This window comes from Triticum aestivum, chromosome 7B, assembly GCF_018294505.1.
Source record: "Triticum aestivum cultivar Chinese Spring chromosome 7B, IWGSC CS RefSeq v2.1, whole genome shotgun sequence".
Taxonomy (NCBI): domain Eukaryota; kingdom Viridiplantae; phylum Streptophyta; class Magnoliopsida; order Poales; family Poaceae; genus Triticum; species Triticum aestivum.
In genome coordinates this window covers 310,554,379-310,566,862 of record NC_057813.1, presented here as the reverse complement: position 1 = coordinate 310,566,862, position 12,484 = coordinate 310,554,379, and the positions used below count along the sequence as shown (strand labels likewise).

At 50.4% G+C, this 12,484-nt stretch overlaps 1 protein-coding gene and 1 pseudogene across 2 annotated transcripts in view; one reads left to right on the top strand and one right to left on the bottom strand.

Annotated features, from left to right (window-relative positions):
• The first annotated feature begins 315 nt into the window (after positions 1-315).
• LOC123157925 (uncharacterized) lies at positions 316-2,956 on the top strand (annotated as a pseudogene).
• A 1,998-nt stretch (positions 2,957-4,954) lies between these two features.
• LOC123162121 (uncharacterized) overlaps positions 4,955-12,484 on the bottom strand; it is a 37,747-nt gene continuing 30,217 nt past the window's right edge. Inside the window, exons 12-19 of one of the 2 annotated variants that reach the window (XM_044579917.1) lie at positions 12,333-12,436; positions 12,145-12,235; positions 11,440-11,571; positions 11,068-11,205; positions 10,570-10,740; positions 6,388-6,447; positions 6,121-6,310; positions 4,955-5,453 (exon numbers count right to left, since the gene is read on the bottom strand). In XM_044579917.1, coding sequence (XP_044435852.1) covers positions 6,176-6,310; positions 6,388-6,447; positions 10,570-10,740; positions 11,068-11,205; positions 11,440-11,571; positions 12,145-12,235; positions 12,333-12,436 — 831 coding nt within the window. In that variant the 3' untranslated portion in view covers positions 4,955-5,453; positions 6,121-6,175. The remainder of the gene's footprint in view (positions 5,454-6,120; positions 6,311-6,387; positions 6,448-10,569; positions 10,741-11,067; positions 11,206-11,439; positions 11,572-12,144; positions 12,236-12,332; positions 12,437-12,484) is intronic. The other variant, XM_044579918.1, reaches the window with a different exon arrangement.

The following is a 12,484-nucleotide window of genomic DNA, read 5'->3' as shown; positions in this document are numbered from 1 at the left end:
GCGCAGCGGCAGGGGCCCACGCCAAGATCCCACACGCGGTGGGCGTCCCAGCCTCAGCCCAGACGGCGACGACGTGGACCTGTGACCGGGGAGCTCCACAGTCGTCGAACTCGGCGGCATATCTGAAACATCCAACTCTAATCCCTCCGCTTCAGCCATGCTCTTCTGCTCCCTGCAAATGGGCGGCTCTCCCGATGGCGATGGCGATGGCGACCAACGGATGGCGACAACGTTCCCAGAAGCACAACTCCGGTGTTGGAAAGCCAGCATCGTTCTAGAAATCTTGGACCATTCTGTCTCAGTTTTCTTCCGCCGATGAGTCACCATATTCCACTCCTCGCCTCCACCGTTGATTCCCGGCACCTCAACAGCCAGTTGAACGCCTACCGTCGACGTCTCCTCTCCTCGGAGTCCGATCCCGGGCATGTGAATCTCGATCCGGATGAGCCATCGGCCGCCGGCGACGTTGCCAGCCCAAAAGCGGCCTTCTGGGGTGCCAGAGTCAGTCGCCGCCCCCGGATCGCCTCACACATGCCCTTGTACTTCGGTGCTAAGACCATCTCCACCCCCCCCCCAACAGGCCCCCAGGGCTTCTTTTTTAGCGTCGGCGGCCAAAAATCGGCCCAGTCGTGCCCCCAGGTCCTTGTTTATCGCCAGTTTGGGCCGAAATAATAGTCGGCAAACCCAAGCTGAACCCAGCCCCCGGGGGGCGCCTGGGTGCTCCGGCCGAAGCGAAAAGTCATGTGGGCCCGCTCTGTCGACAACAGATAGGCCTTTTCCCGCCGTTTTCCCCTCTTTCCCTCCATTCCCTCATTGCTTCCCCCTTCTGCCCCGCCACTCCTGCCATTCTCCTCCCGCTCCCCGCCATCTGGCCGCCATCCCGCCATCCGGCCACCACGCCGCCGAAGAAGTATTCAACCCCTCACTCCGTTGTGGTTGCCGATTCCACCCAGCCGAAGCAGAGGAAGCCGAGGGCGTCGATGGCAAAACCACCGGGCATGTCCAACGCCGAGTGAAGGGCGGAGGTTCAGCGCCGGGAGGCAATCACCACCGACTGGCGAAATAGGCTCAACGCCAAGAAGGCCAGGGACGCGGCTGCGGCCGCAGTGGAGCAGGCAGAGGCTCGCGCGAGGATGATGAATCCACCCGGCCACTGCCCGCAAGCTAGGTGGAGCCAACAGAGCGTCCCGTCGCCAGCCAACTTCTCGATGTCGCTGCCCTGGGGGTACACACCCACACCTGGCTACAACGACGGGGATGCGCATGGTGGATTCAACCCCAACATCACCTTCCCACATGGCGCGTTGCCACGTGCCTCACCCTCCGGTCTGAACCCCGACCAGCGCACTCCCTCGCCCGCGTTCGCCGGCCTCCACACCTAGTACAACTACTCATCGCAGGTGTATTCAGCCTTGTCGACACCATCGCTGCGCCGGGGTGCCCTACCCTTCTCACAAGCCTCGGCGCCACATTTCGGCAACCCCGACGCGACCGACGCCGACATGGACGAGATCATAATGAGCGGCTCGGCCACCACCGCCTCCAACCCCGGGTTCCACGCGCAAGACGACACAATGGACACCGGCGTCGACATGGACAACGAGCTCGACGACGCCGAGGAAGAAGAGGAGGAGGAGATGGAGCCGGCGCCGGCGAGGAAAGGGAGAAAGAAGAAGTGGGGGGCTAATGCCAGGCCGGGCGAGCCGCGCGTCAAGTGGACGTGCAAAGAAGACGAGTGCCTCGCCGAAGCATGGAAGATCGTCAGCATTGACCCGATCACCGGCGCGAACCAGAACACCAACACATACTAGAGATGGATCAAGTCTGCGTTCGACGAGCGCAAGCTGGTTGACCCCTACTTTGCCACCATCCACATGCAGCGCGGCGAAAAGGCCATGTCCAATCATTGGGCGATCATTCAGGCGGCGTGCAACAAATGACATGGGATCGTCGAGGAGATCGCGACGCCAACGTCGAGGGTCAGGTATGTCCAGCCGACGGCTCAGTTCTTTCGTCGTGTACATCGCTAGCACTAGCTCTTCGTCTGCGCAAATGGTTCAGATGTTCAACATGTACCGCCAGGACAGCAGCGACCAAGAGTTCAAGTTCCTTCACGTGTTCTCCCGGATTGAGTCGTGCGAGAAGTGGAGGGATGTCCGGCTCACCCTCGCCAAGGCCAAGGAAACGTACAAGTCAGACACGCCCTCCCCGGGGGCGTTGGATGGGCGCCCTGATGGCAACAAAAGAGCCAAGACGGAGAAGGACGCGGCACCGGCTGCCTAGCGGCTGCAATCATCGATCGAGCAGTACATCGCCGACGCCAAGAACAACGCCGCAAAGAGAGAGCAGAAATCCGACGCCCGGTGGTCAGCGGTGATGACGAAGCAGGACGTGAAGCTCGACCTACTCCGGACCAATGTCGCCATGAAGAAGAGGAACACCGACCTAGCGTTCTTGATGGGGACGGACATGTCGACGATGGACGAGCAGGTCAAGGTGTGGTACCTGGCAAAGCGCGACTCATCTTGAACCAGATGCCTTCGACCGCCGCGCCTACGCCCACGCCGACCCCAACGTCGACGCCCAGCCCGAGCGATGAAGCCACGCCGATGCCGACCAGCCCGAGCACAGAAACCATGCCGACCCCGAGCAGTCCCACGCCGAAGGAGCCCGTCCTTTGATGCATTCCTTTGCCTACGCGTCCTTCCTTTTGAACGCCGAACTTTCATGTATGTTTGATCGTCGAACTGTGGCATGTTGATCGTCAAACTGTGGCATGATGATCGCTGAACTTGTGGCATTTTTTGGCAGCGAAAAAGACAAGTTTGAATTTATGTGCGTCTTGGGGCCGAAACCTAGGGGCGCGACTGGGGATTGGATCGCCCCCAGGGCGAAAAAACCGCCGGTGCATAGGCCAAAACACAACCGTCGGATGCGCTGGGGGCCGGACGAGTAGAGATGCTCTAACTCTGGATGTCGTTGCCAGAACACAGCATGCACGCAGCCATTCACATCATCCACGCCACGCACGCACACGTGGGCAACAACACTTATAAGAGATGCTTTTTCTAGAAAAGGAGGATGACCCCGGCCGCATCTGAGTGGTGCATGCAGTCATTTTATTAATTATTCATAAAGACCTTACAATTAATACATTAGGTAGTCTGAAGCCATCATCTTGGCAACATTTATCGCTACTCATATCCACTTGATGAAGGGGTGCCAATAGTCCAAGCCTAATGCCAAACAGACATCGCACCAAAGCTTAACATTTAAACCTAGAGGGCCCAACCAAGCCGCGTTGCTGGGGCACACACAGCTCCGGCACTCACAAAGGTCGTCACCCTCGTCTTCCACCGATCCATCTACAGAGTAGACACTGACGCATCGACCTTATCAGGCCTGCTGTCGACGCCACCACCACGCCAGACGACACCACCATCCTACACGTATCCACCCACACACACCCGTCGCCATAACTCCGTAGCGCCATGCCACCGAGATCCGTCGTCGGCCTTGCGGTAGATGTAACACCGCTCCTCCTCTAGTCCCCTCCAACCAGCACTTGCTCCAAAATGATGCCCCCAGGAGGGAGAACGACACCAAAGGCGCGTCATCGTCTGATTGAAGAGACCCAGATCTAGGGTTTCCGCCAGAGCATCCCAAGCATGATGACGCAAACTGTAACGACAATGCCTCAGCAATGGAACAACATCGAAGACACCGCCACCGTCTGCCATGACCGTAGTCGGCACGATTTTCATCGACAGTCACGCCACCAGGCTGTGCGCCGTTGGCGTCGCTGGTCCCTTCAACCGGAGCAAACACCAGAAACAATGCCCTCAAGATGGACTACAACGCGAAAGCACCGCCATCGCTCGATCCCAATGAGATCGAGGGTTTTCCCCGAAGTTGTCTGCGGTGTCAAGGACCCAGACAACGGTTGAATCCCGACATGATAAGAAGAACCCATCAAGATCCGCCCAGTTGCCGACGTGCCGCACCCGCCACTGCATCGTCGGCAACCCGGTGCCAGCCATCAAACATCACAAACATGTCCAACCACCAACCACGGCCAGATCTGGCCAAATCCAGCGACCCCATCCTGGTCATGGTCGCAAGCACTGAATCTCCCCAAGCTAGCCCGAGAGTGACGTCACAAGACGAACCTTGACCTCCACCATCGACCACCACTCGTCGAATCCCGCCGCCGTATGCTGAGATGCGCATTGGACCAGGACATCGTTGGCCGCCACCAGGTCCTGTCGCCCACAGAGCAAAGGAAGGCCGCAAGAGATGAGCCCTGCCGCCGCCATCAGCCACACGGGCTTCGCCCGGCGACGTCTTCCAACGACGGCAGGTGGGGGGAAAGGATTGACGCCGGCGGTTGCGGGTGGGGAAGCTGCTCTCGGGTCGCCCTTGGCAGTGCGATCGAGGGGTGCGGGGGAAAAGAAGCCGTGTAGAAATAGAAGTCCCACCAAAAAACTCATAAGAGATGCTTGATCGCAAGTAGAGTTAGTCAGCAAGGTGGGCTCAGGTCGGCTACTTTTATATGAAATCACACCCACTGCAAAGTTAATTGATCAACTAATGCAATTTTGGCGAACTAAGTCTAGCTCACATGGTTAGGTTACTTGTGGTGAAACCAACGGATCAAGGTTCAAATCCTAGACGTACAAATCCTAGACTTGGCACTGCTGCTCGCATTTTAGTTTAGGCTTTCCAACGATGTTTATTCTGTGTGAGTAGACGTTCTTGTCAACTACAGAGGCTCCTATAGTATTTTCATCAATCTAAGATGATGTGTCAGCTTAGTCTCTCAAAGGAGCTCATAGGGGTACAGTGTGCATGCATGTGTCCATAGAGGTGAGTGTATGTGTGTATATATCAGCGCCTACGTCTGTGTTTAAGAAAAACTAAAGCGATTTTGCGACATGTACGAAATTGCAGGTCCTAGGCAAGTTCGTGTATGCTAATTATCTCAAATATAAATACATAGGGTTACATGACAACATGTGATACACAAATATCTAGCTAGGTATTCGATCCACTTATCCAAATGCCTACTCTACAAAGCCATTATGCAAAAGGAACTTCGACGTTGATCATGCTCCCTCTGTCCCAAAATTCTTGTCTTAGATTTGTCTAGATATGGATATACCTAACACTAAAACGTAACTAAATACATCCGTATTTAGACAAATCTAGGACAAGAATTTTAGGACAGAGGGAGTATATGCTAAGTGGGCACCAAATACTCTTTTAAGTTGTAACTGTTAAGTATGGACAAAGATCTACCAAGGCATATAATTTTAGGAAGAATAGCCCCTCAACTATGCCCATGCATCGTATGGTTGTAACATGTGTAGCTGTACTCCCATCAGCATGCACTGAGAGGTCTTCTAGGAGTAGAGTATAAGGAAACGAACCCTCCCGCCTCTTGTTCAAAAACACTACACAAATGTTGAGAAAATGGTTCAGAGCATCATCCGTGAGATAATTACAGGCAAAAGCGCTACAAAGGAACAGCATTTTTAAGTGAAACAAAGAGCCCTTTTGAATTTGAAGTCTCCGAAGAAGAGGACCTATATGAGTTGTATCTCTTTGTAAAAATCATATACTCTGGTCCCTCTTGGTTGAAGCATGGTTTATATTATGTATGTTGCAGACTTTAACATGTATCTATAAGTGTAACTCAGAAAAATTATGATGTTTTGAATGTACTTTTCAGAAGTAAATTTAACATTTTTTTCACATGCACTGTTTGCAAAAATAAATCCTCCCTCCAATCCATATTAACTGACGCTGGTTTAGTACAAAGTTGTACTAACTTTGACCTAACCCAGTGTCAATTAATATGGATCATAGGGAGTAAATACATGTACAATCTAGAACTTCTGTTAATGCGCATTACGAGAGGCTGTGTTGTGTTGTGAACCTACAATTAGTAGTCATACTTAGAGAAATTCATCGCAGGCAAAGGACAAACATTTGTAAGCAGATAGTGTGGTTATCTAAGTGGAGCAGTTTTAGTTCTAAGGAAGCCAGAATGCAGGCAGTTATTAAAAACAAGGAAATGAAGAAATGCAACAAGCGTGCACAAGTCAAATTGTTACTTACTCTTTACAGAAAAGACAATCAGATATATACTTGTGTCCGTCTGTACATGGTCAGCTTATTTCACTTGGTCACCTCTGAAACCTATTGCGTCAGAAATATCTTCACTGCTGCCTTCAGACAATTTCATTTCCTTCACTTCCTCAAGCTGCCTGAGGAGATCTAACCTCTCGGGGCCATATGTGGATGGGATCTACAATACACAAATATACACTTACATTTACATGTTGCAACGAAGGGAGTAATAAGGGTTTGTACAGAGTTACAAACCATGGAAGGCACATATCTCTGGATAAAAGCCAAAATAGCAGCATGCCCAACAGCAGTAACCTGGAAACAAAGGCACCTGTTTATAATGCTCTGACATGGAGACAACTGCACTAAAGACGAAGTTCACAAGCTAAGAAATATGATTTAAACTCTTAGGCGCACAAAACAAAATCCTTGACCGTCACAACTTGGTGTTAAACGAGATTGGATTGTCTAGTCAGTATGGGTAACAGTGGATGAAGCAAAGAGATTACAGGATTATGGCACAAAACTGGAAGAAAGAAACAATATGGACCTCCGGAGACTTGTTCTCCTACAGCTTGATTTGTGGGAACGCAATCAGTAGGGGAGGATTAGATTAGGATCAATATGGGAGCACTTGGGAGCCATTGAAGGGAAGATGCAGCAAGGGCTGGAGGCCCTAGGTGCAGATGTTACGCATGAGGAGCCGAGGGGCAGAGAAAGAAGGGGTATCTTCTAATTCTCTGCTTCATTAAATCTCACGGTGGCTACCTCATTTTTATATATAATATATAGAGGGTCTGCCTTACAAACCAACTATGAGTCTGTGACTAATGAACAAACCTAGGTCTATTCATACGGACTAACCTATAGCTTTCCTATCAATAGTAATAAGTCTACCTAAGGACTCTAATAGGAATTCCTCCTGATGATGTGTTCCCCTAATCTGGAGGATTACCAGGAGAGGCTCCATCTTCTATTGGTGTTATCTCTGAACTAGACTGCGGAGGCACCGAGTGGCAACCATGACCATGACCCGTATATGTCTGCCCCTACATAACATCTCTCCTTCCGTCGACGAACAGCTCGTCCTCAAGCTGGGACGCAATATAAAGACGCTTGAAAGCTTCAACATCTTCCCATGAAGCATCTGAAGCTGGAAGGCCTTCCCACTGAATAAGCACTTGCCACACACCTTTGTACAGCTTGGCTCGAAAGACTTTGGCTAGCGAAGGAACCACACTACCATGGTTTGCGGTGGCCACCGAAAGGTCTTCCCGAGGGTCCTCTCTCTAGATTCGGGCGGTTGACTTCAGTGGGGAGTTGTAAACTATGGACGACGGCTTGACGCAGAGGGATGGTTGTGCAGCACCCGCGGTCGCACATCGCATGTAGCTGCTGGGATCGCGGAAAAGTGATGGCAACAACACACGTGACGTCGAGGGTCCTCTCTCTAGATTCGACGGTTGACTTCAGTGGGGAGTTGTAAACTATGGACGACGGCTTGACGCAGAGGGATGGTTGTGCAGCAGCCGCGGTCGCACATCGCATGTAGCTGCTGGGATCGCGGAAAAGTGATGGCAACAACACATAAGTGACGTCGATGGTAGTGCTACTCGAGCACCCTAGGTCTGACATGAGTTAGTTATACCTCGTAATGGCGATGTTTTTACGTCATTACCTTGTTGAAGGCATTGCTCAGATATATGGAAAAAGGCTTTCGCCCCGCTTTATATATAAAGCAACACAGCCAAACTCATGGTGATGAGGAGAACCTCTTACAAAGCAGATCGAAAGAAAGCAAGAAATACAGGAGAATCCACACCCTACCACAAAGCACCCTAGACTACCGACAAAGAAGATGACTAGCCACCAGGGGAAATCACCGGACCTCAGTCCGCCACACTCACCAAGCTGTCGTCGGAGAGGGCCCCCTGCCCTCCCGCTCCGGGTCGTGGGGCCCGAACCTGCAAGCGAATAGCGAGGACCGTGGGTGGCGCCAACGAGGACCTGTGTAGAAGATACGGAGGCGAGTGCAACCACCCACACCAGAGTCGAGGAGACCTCAAGTCAGGATCCGAATAAGTCTGCCGATGACAACACGGTGCGCTGGAGGAAATCTGGGCTCCACGACGACGCCCTCCGGAGGAAGACGAAACCGCGCGCCATCGCCGTCGAGACCAAGTAGTCAGTCAAGGGTTTTCACCCGAAGCCCTCGCTCAGCGAGAGGGACCGCAACGACGCCCTCAAGAGGGAAATGACACCCACAAGCATCACCGTCGTTGGCACTGAAGCACAAGGTTTTCACCTAGAACCTCTCACCCACGCCACCCAAGGAACTCCGTGCACCTGTCTACCCAGAAGAAAGACATGCCGCGACCAAACAAGATGTCCAGAGCACGCTAATACCAGGATCACTGAACGCAACATCCTCTGCCACCCACACGGCCAAAGGATGCAACCATCACCGCCGCCAAGACACCTGCTGAGAAGCCATCAACCTTGCTGTGTCTTGCACATTTGGTTCTATCAGATACTCTACTCCAAACACCTTCACCATTATTCGGGTAAATCTCACAGTGGCCTTCAGGCATGTGCTCTCTCCCATCCGGACCATTTCACCAACGGCATAGATGGCAGTACCTAATGCAAGCATCCTCAAAGCAACCGTGCATTTCTGCTTAGGAGAGAACGAGAGTTGTCTGCAACAATCCCTGTTGAGCCTGAAGTACAAATCATGTGCCTCCACTCCCTCCACCACGCGCAAGAACAAGGGTTTGCGCAAACGAAAGCGTCGACAAAAAAATTATCAGGGACTGTTGGTCCGGGCTTAAATAGTCCTTATAGAGCAGCCGTCCTCCATCGACCCTATTCCGGTTGAAAACTCTTCTCCCTTTGATCATACCCTTGAAGTTCAGAATGCGCCCCAGCTCCCTGTCCATTTCCTCTTGGATGCTCATGATCATCATCATCTCAGCATCTCCGTCCGACTCCGACGAATCGAAGAACTCCTTTTGCATTAATTTATCAAGCTCCTTGTTAACCCTCTGAATCTATCATTTTGCCTACAAAAGAACAAAAAAGACTGCTCGGACAATTTGTCGAACACATGGAGGGCATGGTACAGTCCAAGAATAGCCAGACGTACCACTGGTGGTGACAATATCTAGGGCGGCGCCGAGGGGTCAGGATGGCGGCGGGGCTAGGGGAGGGCCGGCGCGGACGAGGGAGAAGAGAGAAGAGGAAAAGGATTAATCCAGCAAGGTCGGGGGGGGGGGGGGGGGGGGTTGGATTTGGTGAATTGTGGTGGGTCCTTTCTGTCAGATCCGACATAACGGACGCGCCTGGGCCTCCCCATATCCATCCTAGATATGGGTTGGATATGAGGTGTGCCGGTCAGGAACGATTTTGTGATCGATCACTAACCAGGCCGTCCGCGGACGCGTTTGAGGAGCCCGGTTGTAGATGCTCTTAAGGCATCCTCCGTTCTGCCAAAGGATGCGAACGACATCTTGAAGACGCCAAAATGCTGGTGGCCTTGCTCTCCTCAATCGTACGAGGTGGGCAGATCGCCGGGGCCCACCAGCTTGTCTCCAGCGGCTGCACTCTCCGTGTCTTCCTTGTCGGCATCCGTGCCGATTGGCTGGCGTCTTCAATACGTGCCAGATGAATACCATGGCAGTCTAGACGCTTGGCGAGGGAGTCAAGCAGGCCATCATGGCTGTCCAAACGAGCAATGGTGTCGTCAAGACGTTGGTTCGTCGAAGCTATCAACTGCTTGGTGGTCTCCGTGTTTGCCTTGGTGTCCTTCATGAGCTGCATGAGCTCTTGTTTCCAAGCATCGTCACTGTCGTTTGTTGTTGGTCCCCGTGGAAGAAGGAACGGCTGGCTCTGAAACCAAAATGTCACAACTTGATTTGTGGGAACGCAATCTGTAGAGGATTAGATTAGGACCAATACCAAAATGTCACAACTTGATTTGTGGGAACGCAATCTGTAGAGGATTAGATTAGGACCAATACAGGAACACTTTGGAGCCGTGGAAGGGAAGATGCAGCTAGGGCTGGAGGCCCTAGGTGCAGATGTTGTGCGTGGCTACCTCATATAGAGAGAGGATCTGCCTTACAAACCGACTCTGAGCTCTGACTCCATGTCTAATACGAACGAAACTATGGTCTATTCTATACGGACTAACCTGTAGCTTTCCTATCAATAGTAATTCCACCTAAGGACTCTGCTTGCAGTAGCAATCCCCCCATCAATAGGAATTCTTCCTGATGATGCGTTCCCCTAATCTGGAGGATTACCAAGAGCGGTTCCATCTTGTATTGGTGTTATCTCTGAACTAGACTGTGGAGGCGCCGGGTGGCAACCACGACGCTTATATGTCTGCCCCCATGTGACATGTTCAGAAGGTACAAATGCGAAAGAAATACTCACTGGTAGAAGCATGAGTATTCCTATTGGAACGACAGATGCCAAATCTGTCAGGGTTCTCTGAAGAGCCTGCTTCTCCTTCTGAGTTAGTTCCTCCCCAATAAGAGATCTTTTCAGTAAACCCATAGCAGCTCCTGTATCAATTGCTAAGAGCTGTGTCCCTTGCAACACAATCTGTGCAGCACCAAGAAGATGAAATAGACTTTAACCCTTTAATACTATTATTAGTTTAATGCAAGGAATGAAAAGAGGCAACAGCTACTTAGACTATTAGATTCCCTACCAAAATAATCACTCAATTAATACTGTTGTGTGTTGTCAAAATTTATCACCATAGAAAATATTAACACCCTGTGATGCCATCAAGCACCGTTAATGTCAGAAAACAACACAAAATCTGGTAAGAAATGGCCAAATGCACAAGTTGTTTTGAATGTTTGTGGAAGTAACTATGTTACAGGATTTTCTTAAGCAGGATGAATAAAATTCAAATTGTCATACCGTTGTACTCTCCTTAACTTTCTCTACCGATTTTGTAATAACATTTTCTTTCTTGATTACTGAACCAGAAGGCCCTGACAGAGGGGGTGCTGACTCAGAAGGGCTCATTGTTTCATCTGGAACCTCCGTTTCCTGGAACTGAAAACAGGACATGGCTGGATGAATAACTCGTCAAAGCTGAAGAAACTTCTACAATAACAAAGCCAGCCATTATGGTATGGTCATGGTATGTAACAGAACTGCAAATAGAACATGACTGATTGATCGTCATGTCGTTTCCATGGAGGTTGCAGAGTCTCAGGTTCAAGTGTTGGCTCAAATACCAACTGCATTCTCATTTGCTATCTAAAAATATATCTTAAACAAGCATACCTCCTCTTTTTTAGCACCATCTGTACTCTTCTGCACTCTCCTTTCTAACTCAATCAACTCACGTCTCAACTGTTCGAAGCGGCGGATGTCATTTGACTCCATGTCTATTTGATCCACCTTGGCAGCAGAAGCCTTCCACAAATGAAAAAAACAGGGAAATCCTATAAGAAAGTTTAACATGGTGCAAGAAAACATCTTTTGAGATAAAATTGTTGAAGATAGATATTATTTTCCAGTAATATGTACTTCTTACAAAAACTCATTTGCATAATAGGTGATGATGACTAAAAGCAATGGCGCGCTCCGCCGCGCTCAGCAATAGGCGCATAGTTTGCTGCTGATTTTAGTTGGGCCAGCCCCACGTAATGTCATTGATGGGTAAGGCCTGTGTATGTGTGCTGCCTATTTTTTCTCTTCTTTTACGTGTGTGGGCGGTCAACATGAGTTGGAGACTGATTGGTAGCCAAAATGTGGGCGCTTTCCTACGAATAATTAAACATGGGCACTGATATGGTGCGGGGAATGTAGTCAGAGGTGTAACGTGTGTGGGGCTGCGTGGTGACTGCATGCTGTCCCCAGCAAAGCTGTGTCACACACCCCCATTGCGGCAGCTCAATGACCCAATCCCACAAACCATAGAGGAGAATCACGCTGCCCCGAATGCAAAGAAATGATGTAGAGAAGATATAATGCACAAATTCATACATCCTGATCCACAGCTTGTTGTGCTGGCACAATTTTCCTTCCAGCAGTCGTACCAAAAATGTCCCAAAACGGACGACGATTGTTCTCCATCCTAACATAATAAAAATAATAAAAACCGAAAATCATTTATTTTCACCGTCAAATCACCTATCACAACCATAATGGAATTAGTTACAAGAGAATATCACCTATTTACTGGTTTTTGTGGTGTTAAAACCTCATTAACCATGCTGCCCGTCTTTCCGTGTTCTCCCTCGCCAGCAGGAGGTAACACTCTGCTAATAGTATCAGCCTAGTTAACCATCAAAAACTTCAGCACATGTATCATGGTTGTCTAAAA